Here is a 12353-nt window from a genome sequence, read left to right as displayed (position 1 = left end):
CCTAAAGACAAGGTAGTTTGTGATCAAGGGGCATTGTTGTCCATTTTGCATCCATGCACTCCTATTTCTTTACATGAAATTGAGATATTGATGGTCTAACAAAGCAGGATAGATGCTATTAGGTAGCAACCTTGTGAAAACTCCATCTACTCCATAATAAGATCATTTTCTGAATCCCATTCCCAAAGGTCATTCTTAAAGATTTGTAAAGATTGAATTGATTAAATAATCGTTACAAAACAACACAGATAAAAAAAGAGGAAACGCTGTCCCTAGTGGAGCAAAATAACTCCATTACTTTACACGCTTATGTGAGCAGAGGGTTTGTGGGCGTGTCTTGTGGGGAGGGAACATATTTCATAACATTGCATGTATAAAACACAACAGAAGGAACACATTTACATTGCTTACTCTGCAAATACCCTGAAGTGACAACATTCTACAACATGTAAGTACTAAATTGACTTTTTATTTTCCATTACTGTTGTAAACACCACCAGCACAATGAACATATCTGATAAACTAATAGTAAAACACAAATGTATAAGTAAAGGGTTCACATTTTGTTCCAATCTTTCTGTTTGTTTTAAAGGATTTATTTGACAGGCGTGGTCGTGTTGCTTTTAGGATTGACTGTAGAGGGAAGAATAGGGTAAGTTGGGTTGTTGTTGTGTTTTTGCTTATACTTCTTAAGAGTCCGCACTATAAAAACATTGTATTTGCACCTCTCAGAGACTCAACGAGTGAAAACAGTTTCTGCACAGAGACAAAGGAATGTCTGCTGTTCGACTTGGTTTGTGAGGGAGACGGTTATGAGGTAAGATACAAGACAGCACATAGAGTAAAGTAGTTAAAAACATAAACAAACACATCAATCTGGTCATGCAAATGAAGTAATATACTGTTTCTGACAGGTACGTCACTATGACAGTGCTAAATGGGTGACAGCCGAGGCTAAATCTTTTTTTATGGAATTTGCCATGTCAAGTGCTTTCAGGAAACTCTTTAAATACATCACTGGAGAAAATGAGGCTGGTGAGTTCATGATGGGTTATGGATCCCAATATTACATTTTAAAAAAGAAATTACAATCATTCCAAGTTTGTTGTGCATCACGGTAGCTAATGGAAACTGATGTGGAAAGATGTGCAACTAGATATAATGTCACAAATACTGTGGTATTCATTGCGTTATTGACACAAAATAGAAATCTATTAATCTATTATTATTTAAGGTAATAGATATTGCGATAATAATATTGGTAGGCCTATTGTGAATTGGATGCGTTTCCCAAAAGCATCGTCAGCCAACTATGGTCGCAAGTTCCGTCGTTCCAGCATAGTTCAACGATTCAAGTGTTTCCCTAAACCATCGTTCCAACGATCGATCGCAAGCAGCATCGCAAAGTTGCGTGGTTTGAACTAAAGGTCTGCTGTGTTTATAGCATATATCCTTATTATGACATGTAGACTTACATGCATCATACTTTTGAACAAATTAAGCAAGCAATGTGTAATGCATTTCTATATCCATTATTCTAAATATATACAAAATCAATTTCACATCTCTTAGTTTGTCAAGACAATAAAGCGCTGTTTGTTCAAAAAGTGCGCATGCGCATGGACCTACGTGGTCTCTATGCAGTGTTGCCAACTTAGCGCCTTTGTCGCTATATGTAGCGAGTATTCAGGCCCCTCTAGCGACACATTTTCAAAAAAGCGACTAGCGACAAATCTAACGACTTTTTCTGATGTTACTGGAAACTGTTGGAGACTCTCTGACGTGAAAGCACATATCGTTCTTAATCTTCACAACGAGCAGCGGGTCCTGCCGTGAGCCCCACGCCCGCACCAAAGCACTCACAGGCGGCTCAGTCCTCGCGAAGCAGCCCCTCCCCCGGCTGCAGTCAGAGCAGATGTTCACCCCTCCTCCGCGTCCAGACTGCAAATGATCGCGCGCATGTGCAGAAAGCCGCCGCTGGCTGAATTCAGCATGAGATATAAAATGTTCTTTGTCTAAACTAATTAAATCACTGCACAAAAATAAATGTCCTTTTTATGACACACACAACCTCAGTCACTTTACTCTCGTCCACTGTGTGTGTGCCTCTCTGTGACATAAGCTAAATTAGCTTGCTAGCTCATCATGTCTCAGTCAAAATTTTGTTAATCTAGATTGTGTAAGCGTTTAGTTTTTCAATGTTATGGTTAAAAATGTCGTATTTTACTGTGACTTGTTGTAGGCTCCTAAGTAAACCATAAGGTTAAAAACCAAACATAAGCAAAAAATGTTATGGTTAAAAATGTTCATGTTTTACTATGTCTTGTAGGTTAAAAACCAAGCCAAAAGAAGAGAAAATGTCTCTTTTGTGTCACTTTTACCGCTCCCAAGCCCGGATAAAGTAGGAAAATCCTCTCTCCTACAGCGTCCGTCACAATTATGCAAAGTATGTGATAACATCATTTGGCGACTTTTAGTGACTTTTAGCTACTTTCCTTACTGAGGAGTTGGCAACACTGTCTCTATGACCATGGGGAGTCCCTGAGTGGAGTGACGTGGGAGGAAACTTATTAATTAATTAATGCTGCATTCACGTGCTATAGGAAATTTCATAATAGAGGGAATGCATCGGCTTCCCTTTCCCACGTGAACACGCTGCAAAATGGCTGAAACACAGAAACCGGGTCTAAAACACGCAATTATTGCTGAAATGACAAGCAACGGGACTTGACTGTCACGGTCGGTTACGACTTACAGAGGAATCAGGTGTTCCTGGACACTGAAATGTTGCGCGGAATTGCGTTTCCTGATATTATAAGCAGTCATTTTGCTGTATGTTTTGCCACTCAGGTTTCACGCTCCGGCGTGCTCACGTGGTAAAGTGACGACACGTGCATTCCCTCTATTTCCACATAGAACCGCGAGTAACGTCTCAATTTAGTAACATTAAATCATTAGTACAATTAATGTTACAAATTACTTTTAATGGCATTAAAACATGACAAGTATCTGCTAACATAAACATAAATTGTTTTCGGGTTGAAATGGGAATTATCGAATTTTCGAGAGCATGTGAAGAAGGCAGCATAAATCTCTTGAAAACAAAACAAAAGTAGCCTTTAAATGCAATGTATGCTATTTACAGCAATCTGAATGTATTTATTAGCTAGCTACTAACATCATTACTACGCAACCTGCGTGCATGGCGCCAGAACCAACCTGGTTCAAACAATTGACCTCCGACAGAATTAACGTAGGCCTACTGCGGTTTTCGGAAACAGTCGTAACTACATTTCCGCAATGATGCATCGTACTATGGTGGTTGACCAGTGAGTTATGTCGTTGTTCGGGAAACGCATAATCCTGTAATGACTTTTTGACAGCCTAAGTAACAATACAAAAAAATATATATTTCCATATCAATCAATCCTTTAGAATGTATATATTAGGGGTGTAACGGCACGTGTATAGTATTTGTACCACCGTCACGGGTAAAATTCCAAATTAAGCCATTATTCCTATGCCCTACACCCTTGGAAGGACAGAGCCCTTGGAGTTTAGGCATTGATAGACATAATTTTATTATAATAAAATGATGCTGTTAAAGAAATGTGTTGTTTCTACACTAATTTGGATTATTAGAATGTAAAAGTATATTTAAAAACATAAATGATGTGTGTGATTAGTTAGTTCATTTTTTAATCGATTGACAGCATTAAAATAAACATGTTAAACAAAATTAATTGTATATGTTTGATTTCGCTGTACGTTTGTGATATCGCAATACATTTTTTATCCATTGACAGCCCTAAAATGTATATTCATTTTGTTGTTTTTAGTACATTCACCTTTATAATACATTTTGTTCTTTCTGTCGTAGGTGCTAAGATTGATATGACTGCCCCAGTTCTCCTTAAAAGTAAAGAGGATAAGAAGATTTGGGAATCCTCAGTTTATGTTCTCAGCTTCCTGCTTCCCTCAGACTACCAAGCCAACCCCCCCAAACCTACAGATCCATCTGTAAGTCTCATTGCTTTTCTCTATGCTTTATATCTGTGTTGATACACTTGTTCCTCACCATGAATGTCTATATTTGCAGGTGTATTTCACAGACACCCCTGATATGAAAGTATATGTCAAGAGCTATGGGGGGTGGATGATATCAGCCACAGCGAAAATGCACTCTCAGCAACTTAAGACATCACTGGATAATGTGCAGGCATCATATCAGAAAAACTATCGTTATGATGTTGGTTATAACAGGTGAGCTTATCTTTCAAATCAATCGCATATTTTATAAAAGTGCTCCTCCTTTTATTTTGTGTTTAATTTCGTTTTGTGTTGTTTTTCTTTTTTAGCCCAATGAAGCTTACAGACAGGCACAATGAGGTGTGGTATATTGTTAAAGGAGAGCCAGTCTGCCCTAAACCTGAATAATTTCAAGGTTTAAAGGTAAATCAAGTTAAATAAATTAAATTTCATGAACAATAATATGGAGAAGTGGGAAATACTGATTTTATATTCTAACCAAATATTTCATTGTAATTCATGTTTCAGAGTGACACACCTACAGTAGAGAACATCAAATGGTCCTGCCCTGTTTATAGGAGAATGCTCAACTGCTTTTTTATGTACTTTTTGTGTTTTTTAACATCACAAAGTTCTGTCTATCGACACTTCCTTATCAAAGAATTTATTAAAAATGCAAATAAAGACTGGGGTATCCTCGTCCGTTTATTCATTATTTTTATATATCTTTGAATGTACATCATAAACATAAATCAGCGGGGGCTGGATTCATTAAACATTCTTATGAAGAAAATTCTGCTTGACTGTCAAATTTTTTCTAAAAGTCCCAGTGAACATACAAAACATAAACTCTGTGATTAACAAAGGTTTATGATTTTACACATTTCGTCTATCAAGATAATCTTAACAAATGAATTTTTGAACTCACTTTTAAAGCTCAGATACAATCAGTAGCAGTAAAAAGCTAACAGTCTGTCATAAAACACTCACTAAACTCAGAAAATATTAGCCAAGCTGTGTCTAAAGTATCTAAATTGAGAGAATGCGGTGAAAAATACTCTCAGCTACCGAGAAAAGCCAACGGGATGTGAGCCACTTATAGTCAATGTAATGTTGCGGATTATTAGAAAAATATGATGACAATTTTTTTAAACATCAGGATTCTCACCTATAAATAATAAAGAAAATCTGACAAAAGACAAAGCTTCTCAGAGTCTGACTGGTGTGATGATAGAAATGAATAATGGCAAGCCTAGAATGAAACAAAGAGATAAGTAAGATATTTGGAAGAATGCCCCATTGACTACCTTTTTATTTTTCCTACTATGGCAGTAATTGGGGGACGAGATCTGCCCGGTTACTGACATTCTTACAAATATCTTCCTTTGTGTTCAGCAGAACAAAGAAGATGTATTCCGGTTTGAAACAATCGGAGGGTGACTAAATGATGACGGAATTATTTTCACTTTAATACATTACGGAGAAGGGACCTAGGCATTGACCTATATTCTGACACAAATAAATGCAGTAATACATCCCATCCACGAAGCGGCGCACGGACGCCATTTTCTTGCCTTTTGTGGCGCAGAATGCTCGTGCACCACTACGCATGCGCAACCATGCCACATGGTGCAGATTCAAGATGGGTGCTGGTTAAAAAACACACGTGAGGTGTTTTAACTACATTTTTTCTGGCATATTTTGATGTAACCACTATCATTTTAGAGACATCGTGTATTCATCGCACTGTGAGGCTGTGAGGATTTGTTTTCTTTAAAAAATGGGGAAATCAAAGGTAAGGAATTAACATCTCTCGAGAGCATGAGGCACAGCCACATTTCCAATCTTCTGATTTTTACTTCTTATGGTTTCTCAAGTCTGGGACGACATTCATGTCATCTGTGTGCATAGTTTTTTCAAGCTCACGGCACATGACAAAGTGATTTATGAGAAATGTTTTCTTAGGAGACGTTTAATCGTGTCACTTGAGTTTGAAATAAGCAAGAGGTGCGTTTCACGAATGTGAATTTATATATTGAGGATTGGGCTTTCTATTTTCATTTCCAAAGACCAAGTATCAGAAGAAAGCGCGCGAAGCTGCCAATAATCTGGCAGAGGAGACTTATGGCCATGTGCCGCACACCTTCGTGTTTCATCGCGGACAGATCGGCAAAAATGTCGGTCAACTCGTCATGGACATGAGACGAGTTATGGAGCCTTACACGGCGATATCTTTAAAGGTATCTCACACTTACTGCTTTACCCCTCATCTGATCATTATATTGTCTTTGATGTGTGAATAACGGAACGTTTCTTATAGGCACGGAAGAAAAATCTCTTGAAGGATTTTGTTACGGTGGCCGGACCATTAGGAGTCACGCACTTCTCAATATTCACCAAAACTGAAAGCGGTATAAACATGGTAAGTGACAGCATTGTTTACTTTTAATTTAAGTTTCTGGTTTTGTGTGCGTTTAAATGGTTGCAGAGATGCCACCTTGTCTTCTGAACAATACGCCAACACCGCTGCCATATTGGGCAGGGCAAGACTGCCCTGTAAACTCAATAACATTTACGATCATTTTAATGGCTGTCCATTCAATGTATAGACACGTTTTTGAGTATAGACAAAGATTTCTGCTCTGTCTATAGCACATAAAACTAAACATATTTTATACGGTTCAAACCTTTCCCCGTTGACCTCACATCAACATCAGTTGAACTCCTATAATCCACTCTCTCCACAGAGGCTTGCACGACTTCCCAAAGGCCCAACACTGTGCTTTCATGTGGCTAAGGTAATGGCTACACCATCTTCATTTTCTTTCATTCAAACACAAATGATGACATTTTAGTATTGTGACTGCTGAGTGATGTATTTTCAAAGTAAACGTACTGATGTGTTTTTCTGCTCTCTCTTCGACCATATGAGAGAAAACACTTCCGCACAGTTCATCTGGTCTAATACTATCTTTTTCTTCCAGTACACGCTTATCAAAGATGTGGTTTCATCATTAAAGAGACAAAGAATGCATGAACAGCAGTTTACCCATCATCCTTTGCTGGTGCTGAATAATTTTGGCACAGTGGGCATGCACATCAAGCTAATGGCCACCATGTTTCAGAACATGTTCCCTTCCATCAATGTACACCAGGTAAGAGTCACTTGAGAAACTATACAAGTTTTCCCTGCAGATGATGCAAGTATAGTCTTCTGAAATGTTTAATGATGTCATAGACAAGCTGATGTTTATCTTCTTTTTTTGTGGTATGAAATGGGTCTTGTCTGTTTAAGTAAACCGTTTTCTCACTTATAGATCAGTCTCAACAGCATAAAACGATGCGTGCTGATAAATTATGATCCAGTATCCCAAGAGGTAGAATTTCGGCATTAGTAAGTAGCCCAAGCTTGTCTTCACTCTTCGAAAAAAAGGTGCATGTGATGAAAGTTGTGAACTTGACTGTTCTGTGATTGTTTCAAAGTAAACGCACTGATGCACCGTAAACGTTTATGATCTTTTGACGGTTAGTTAAAACATCTAACGCTCGATTTCTTCATGCAGCAGTTTGAAGGTTGTGCCTGTTGGCATGAGTCGAGGGGTGAAGAAGCTTATGCAGGAGAAGTTTCCCAACATGAGCAAGCTTGAGGACATTAGCGAACTCCTTATGAAGTTAGTTTTCCCATCAGCTGGAGATCATTCGTGTTGATGCATATGATGAAACGTATTGAAATTGATGGAACAGTGATGTTTCAAAGTAAACGCTCTGATGCGTCAGCTTGTCTTCATACCTGTGGAGATTTCTAATAATTTCTTACTTATGACCAATGTTTTTACACTTTGTGTCCATGGCTTTCATTTTAGAGGGGTAAATCTTTCAGAAAGTGAGGCAGAGCAGGATGGGGATCACAACATCACAGAACTCCCTCAGGTCTACTCGGGTCGTGGAAACATGGCTTCACAGCAGAGTGCGGTTCGACTGACTGAGGTGAGGAGGCTATACCACAAACGTTTTTGAAGCTTTGTCACTATAGGTTCTTGGCATGTTCATCATGGAAACAAAAAAATATATATGAATGTTTGCTTCGGCACAGATTGGTCCCAGAATGACCCTGCAGCTGGTGAAGATATTAGAAGGCATGGGAGATGGAAACGTGCTCTATCATTCCATGGGTATGTTTGATAAATCGTAATGTGAACTAGTGTTTGTGTTCCAGTGAGTCATTGAACCAACTGTCTTTCTAGTTACCAAAACTGAGAAAGAGCTCAAGGAGATACTGAAGAGGAAGGAGTCTCGTCTGAAAGAGAAGACGGAACGCAAGAGAAAGCAAGAAGAGAACATTGTCCGGAAGAAAGAAAAATTGGATGAGAACAAGTGAGTAGTACAAGTGCATCTCTGTGGATTTAAAACTCTTGAGATGGAGGTGTGGCCGATTTTACATTAACTGTGAATGTCCTTAAGGAATAGGTATTGGACATCCGGGTTAGGTCATGTGATTGTGTGACTTTTGTGTAGTCATGACTGCATTTACTACATTGTGGTCTGGCTGGTTGGCACACGCTGTAGTTTTTTTGTAGTGATATGTACATCATAAAACAGTAGCCATTCAAATGTTTTCTGAGATGTGCACTGGTCACTGACTACATGACGTGGTCTCACAGTCTTTATTTTCTTATTATTTTAAGGAAAAAGAGCTTGGAGGGGATCAAGAGAAAACGGCAGAAGGAAGGCAAGGCGTCGGATGATGAAGTAGAGGATCCTGGAAAGCAGGATGAGCAGGTGGCAGCCGATGAGTCGGAGGATGAAGCAGAGTATTACAGACAGGCTGTTGGAGAAGAACCTGATGAAGGTATTGTTTGATTTAATTGTTTGCTATTTTATTCTGTAATATGCACTGGTGAACATGTTTTTTATCTTGGTTTTAGACATGTTTCCTGGGGCAAAAAGGAAGCATAGCTCTGGCAAACCGCCCAGACCCTTCAAAAAGAGGAAGATGTCACCCGGAAGTGCTCCTCCCAAAGACAAACAGACTTTTAAGACGTCTGACAGAAGAACGAGCGATAAAGGAAAACGTTTCGGAGATAAAAAGACAGTAGAGGGCAAAGGCAGGTTTAATAAAAGCGAAGGTGGCAAGAAGTTTGCCAAAAAGGGTGAAAGAGAAAATAGGTTTGCAGGCAAGAGAACAGGGGCACCCGGCAAGAGAACAGGGGCACCCGGCAAGAGAACAGGGGCACCCGGCAAGAGAACAGGAGCACCCGGCAAGAGAACAGGGGCACCCGGCAAGAGAACAGGAGCACCAGGCAATAAATTTGGTGCAAAGAAAGCATTTAAAGGACGTGCTGTTGGAAAAAAGGACTTCAAACACAAGAAAGGCAAGAGCTGAAGGAACTGAAACTGAGGATTGACATGAGGTGGAGCTGTTGCGTGACTCTTGTTTTGTTACATCAAAGATGTATCTTTTTTCAAACATGCAAGTAATACTGCCTGACTTTTGTCATACTTGTGCCCTGTATAAATGTTTATATTCACCCAATTGGGTGTTTGTACCAATAAATCATTTCTAAACGGCTGAACATCTTTTCACTGTTGTAAAAGGTCGGGGGACACAGTGTCATGTGTGCTTGACAGTGTGACTTCACACATTGCTTTTCGAGTTTCTGCAGTTCCAAAAGTGGCTTTCAGGGTAGTAGGTGAAGCAGAGTTCTTGGTAAGTGTAACTTTAAATGTTAAAATTAAGATTAATCCAAGTTTTAATCAACGTCAATGTGGGATTATAAAATTTAAGGCATTTTCTGTCTGCATAGTTTTTGTTAAAATCTTTAATTATTAGTGTTTTGTATAGCAAATGTTATCTCTTTCAATCCATTTAAAATTTTCTGCTAATTATAAAACGTGTTTTCACTTGCATCCCATGAAACCTCTAGAACTTTTTTTATTCATTTTTTAAAGATTATAGACAGCCTTGGAGATGAAAACTCAAGATCGATTTGTCAATGTTGAAAATGCATTAGCTAATATGAACTAACAATGAACAATCTTTTTGCATTTATTCATCTGTTAGTGTTGCTCATAACACAATTGCTCATGTTCACGGTTTATTAACAAATGTTAAAATTTGAAACCTTTATTGAATTTCTTGTATCAGTAAAGGCTGAAAATAGCATGAAGATTAGTGATGTCTATGTGATAACTAATCCAACCAACATTATTGTAAAGTTGAACTGAGAACTTTGACAAACTTGATGTAATACAGAACTGTAGATAAGGTGTGATGGTTTGTCTGCTAACCTCAGTGTAGATTATGCAGGTTTTCACACGTTCTTTTATGCAAATGTTTTTTTACGTGTGTGTTAACGCAGTCATATCTACTTAATTTGATTTGCAAATTCATCGTCTTCCTTAAGGTAAACAATTTCTCTCTTTTTATGCCTTTCAACACTTATTTTCCTAAACCACCATTCTAAAATTCAAACAGGTTTTGCTTTCCGATTTAAGTCAAGCAAATGGTCATCACTGGAGGGCATTGTGAAATTAACGCTTATAAAGCATGTAACAATATGATTAATTGTTTTTTTTTCTTTAGGGTTCAGAGAATGTCGGGCCAAAACAATACATGCAAATACGCTTCTCAAATCCATCTCCTACCTCCCATGTACAGTATTGAAATGTGTGTGGCTTTGGCGGGGAATTTATTTGCTCTGTGGCTCCTGTTGATGAGAGAGAGAAAGAACTGGCACACGGGAGTCGTGTTCTCCTGTAATCTGGCCATCAGCGACGTGCTTTACGTCCTAACCTTGCCTTTGCTCATCATTTACTATGCCAAAAAGAAAGAATGGACATTTGGAGATGCTGCGTGCAAAATCGAACGTTACCTGTTCAACTGCAACCTCTATGTCAGTATTTTCTTTATCATGTGCATCAGCGTCAACAGATATCTTGCCATCGTCTACCCATTCTTCACCCGCAGCTACATTCGTCCTAAACACGCAAAGATCACGAGCGCTCTGGTGTGGCTCACAGTGGTCATCACTTTAACACCTGTCCTTAGATTTGCCGGAACGATTAAACCAGAGAATAAAACTCTTTGCGTTTCGTGTTCTGATGATAAACTTGAATCCTCCCATTTTAAGTACAAGGTCTTTCTCATGGTTGTTGGATGCATGCTACCTTTGCTAGTTACCTTGGCATCTTATCTGGGTGTGATTTGGACAGTTCTGAGAAATGAAAATATAACTACGCTGGAGAAAAGAAAAGTAGCTCTTCTGGTCGCTATAGTATGTGTCCTTTACACCGTATCGTTCGTGCCTTATCATGTCTTGCAGACATATCAGGTGTACTTGAGAATGAACCATAATGAGAAGTGCTGGGTGCATAATTCATATCAAGTGTCAAAAGGGTTGGCTACCTTGAACATGTGCATACATCCGCTTTTGTACATGGCAGTGTTTGACAGCATACGGACGGCTTGCTGTGGTAAAAGCTCAGACGAGTAAGGTGTGAGAGAAGTGTGCAAATGCAGCAGACACTTGTTTACGGATTGCAGATCAGATGCAGGCGCCTGACCTGAAGTTAACTTCTGATCTATTTTTGTGGCTAGCAACGTAGAGGCAACATAACGTTTGTTGCTGCTAAAACTGTCTATATCTTGAATTAAATTCTTGAATTCCAAAAAAGTTAAAACTAACGTCCTAATATAGATTTTTACTGAATATGAACTTTGTGCTACTATGTCCATTTTAAAAAAAGGAAGTAAAACATTTTAGGTTCAGGCCTTGCATGATTTTTTGTTAAACTGCCAATGTTGATATAGTGGACGTGGAACGTTATTCATTTTAAAAACATGATGGCAATAAAGATTTGTGTACATGAGGCTACTTTGTTTGTTTTATGCCAGTATAAGGAACATAGAAATCATATTTGACCCAGTCTGAAGACCCAACTGAAGTTATTTTTTATGATTAACTGTTCTCAACATAAATTCCTCCTACGTAAGTGTAGAGATGGAGAACACATGATGACCTTGATATCATGTCAAAGATTGAAATCATAGTGAAATTGATGGTTGAAATCAAACTTTGGTGCTTTTAATCTCATAAATAGATTGAGACTTTAGACAAGTATGGTAGCTGGTAGGCTGTGATGTGTGAGAAAATATTTATCTTGAATAAACATAGCAGTTTGAATAAAGAAACACAAATCACATTTTGTCTTTGTAGTTATTTGATGGTGATTGGCAAATTATGGCAAATTAAGTTGCCTGGTTTCATAAAAACAAGCCTTACGCCTAATCTCACACTACAATGCAAGTTTGAGTTGTCTAAACC

At 38.5% G+C, this 12353-nt stretch overlaps 3 protein-coding genes across 3 annotated transcripts; all 3 read left to right on the top strand.

The window, feature by feature from the left end:
- The first annotated feature begins 328 nt into the window (after positions 1-328).
- On the top strand, positions 329-4810 carry soul5 (heme-binding protein soul5). Its single transcript, XM_079455616.1, has 8 exons — positions 329-448; positions 593-652; positions 733-817; positions 915-1035; positions 3881-4020; positions 4100-4263; positions 4359-4452; positions 4558-4810. Coding segments are annotated over exons 1-7 (651 nt in total). The 5' UTR covers positions 329-446; the 3' UTR covers positions 4438-4452; positions 4558-4810.
- Positions 4811-5624: 814 nt separating this feature from the next.
- On the top strand, positions 5625-9600 carry ppan (peter pan homolog). The gene is made up of 12 exons (XM_079457597.1): positions 5625-5824; positions 6099-6269; positions 6350-6451; positions 6777-6827; positions 7014-7184; positions 7347-7423; positions 7593-7700; positions 7893-8016; positions 8123-8201; positions 8274-8403; positions 8715-8878; positions 8955-9600. The coding sequence occupies exons 1-12, from the start codon at positions 5810-5812 to the stop codon at positions 9410-9412; spliced, it is 1650 nt and encodes a 549-aa protein (XP_079313723.1). The 5' UTR covers positions 5625-5809; the 3' UTR covers positions 9413-9600.
- p2ry11 (purinergic receptor P2Y11) lies at positions 9481-11899 on the top strand. The gene is made up of 3 exons (XM_079457598.1): positions 9481-9503; positions 9625-9736; positions 10613-11899. The coding sequence occupies exon 3, from the start codon at positions 10623-10625 to the stop codon at positions 11520-11522; it is 900 nt and encodes a 299-aa protein (XP_079313724.1). The 5' UTR covers positions 9481-9503; positions 9625-9736; positions 10613-10622; the 3' UTR covers positions 11523-11899.
- The last annotated feature ends 454 nt before the right edge of the window (positions 11900-12353 follow it).

Source organism: Barbatula barbatula (genome assembly GCF_947034865.1).
Source record: "Barbatula barbatula genome assembly, chromosome: 5".
Classification (NCBI taxonomy): Eukaryota; Metazoa; Chordata; class Actinopteri; order Cypriniformes; family Nemacheilidae; genus Barbatula; species Barbatula barbatula.
This window is presented reverse-complemented; position numbering and strand designations above follow the sequence as displayed.

What these genes read in the sequence shown, in the direction of transcription:
- soul5 (XM_079455616.1), top strand. An exon ending in CACTGGAGAAAATGAGGCTG is followed by an intron (nt 1,036 to 3,880) that starts GTGAGTTCATGA and finishes TTTCTGTCGTAG; the next exon opens with GTGCTAAGATTGATATGACT. An exon ending in TATGATGTTGGTTATAACAG is followed by an intron (nt 4,264 to 4,358) that starts GTGAGCTTATCT and finishes TTTCTTTTTTAG; the next exon opens with CCCAATGAAGCTTACAGACA.
- ppan (XM_079457597.1), top strand. An exon ending in TGTGCTTTCATGTGGCTAAG is followed by an intron (nt 6,828 to 7,013) that starts GTAATGGCTACA and finishes TTTTTCTTCCAG; the next exon opens with TACACGCTTATCAAAGATGT. An exon ending in TGGAGAAGAACCTGATGAAG is followed by an intron (nt 8,879 to 8,954) that starts GTATTGTTTGAT and finishes TCTTGGTTTTAG; the next exon opens with ACATGTTTCCTGGGGCAAAA.
- p2ry11 (XM_079457598.1), top strand. Translation starts at nt 10,623, where the DNA reads ATGTCGGGCCAAAACAATACATGCAAATACGCTTCTCAAATCCATCTC.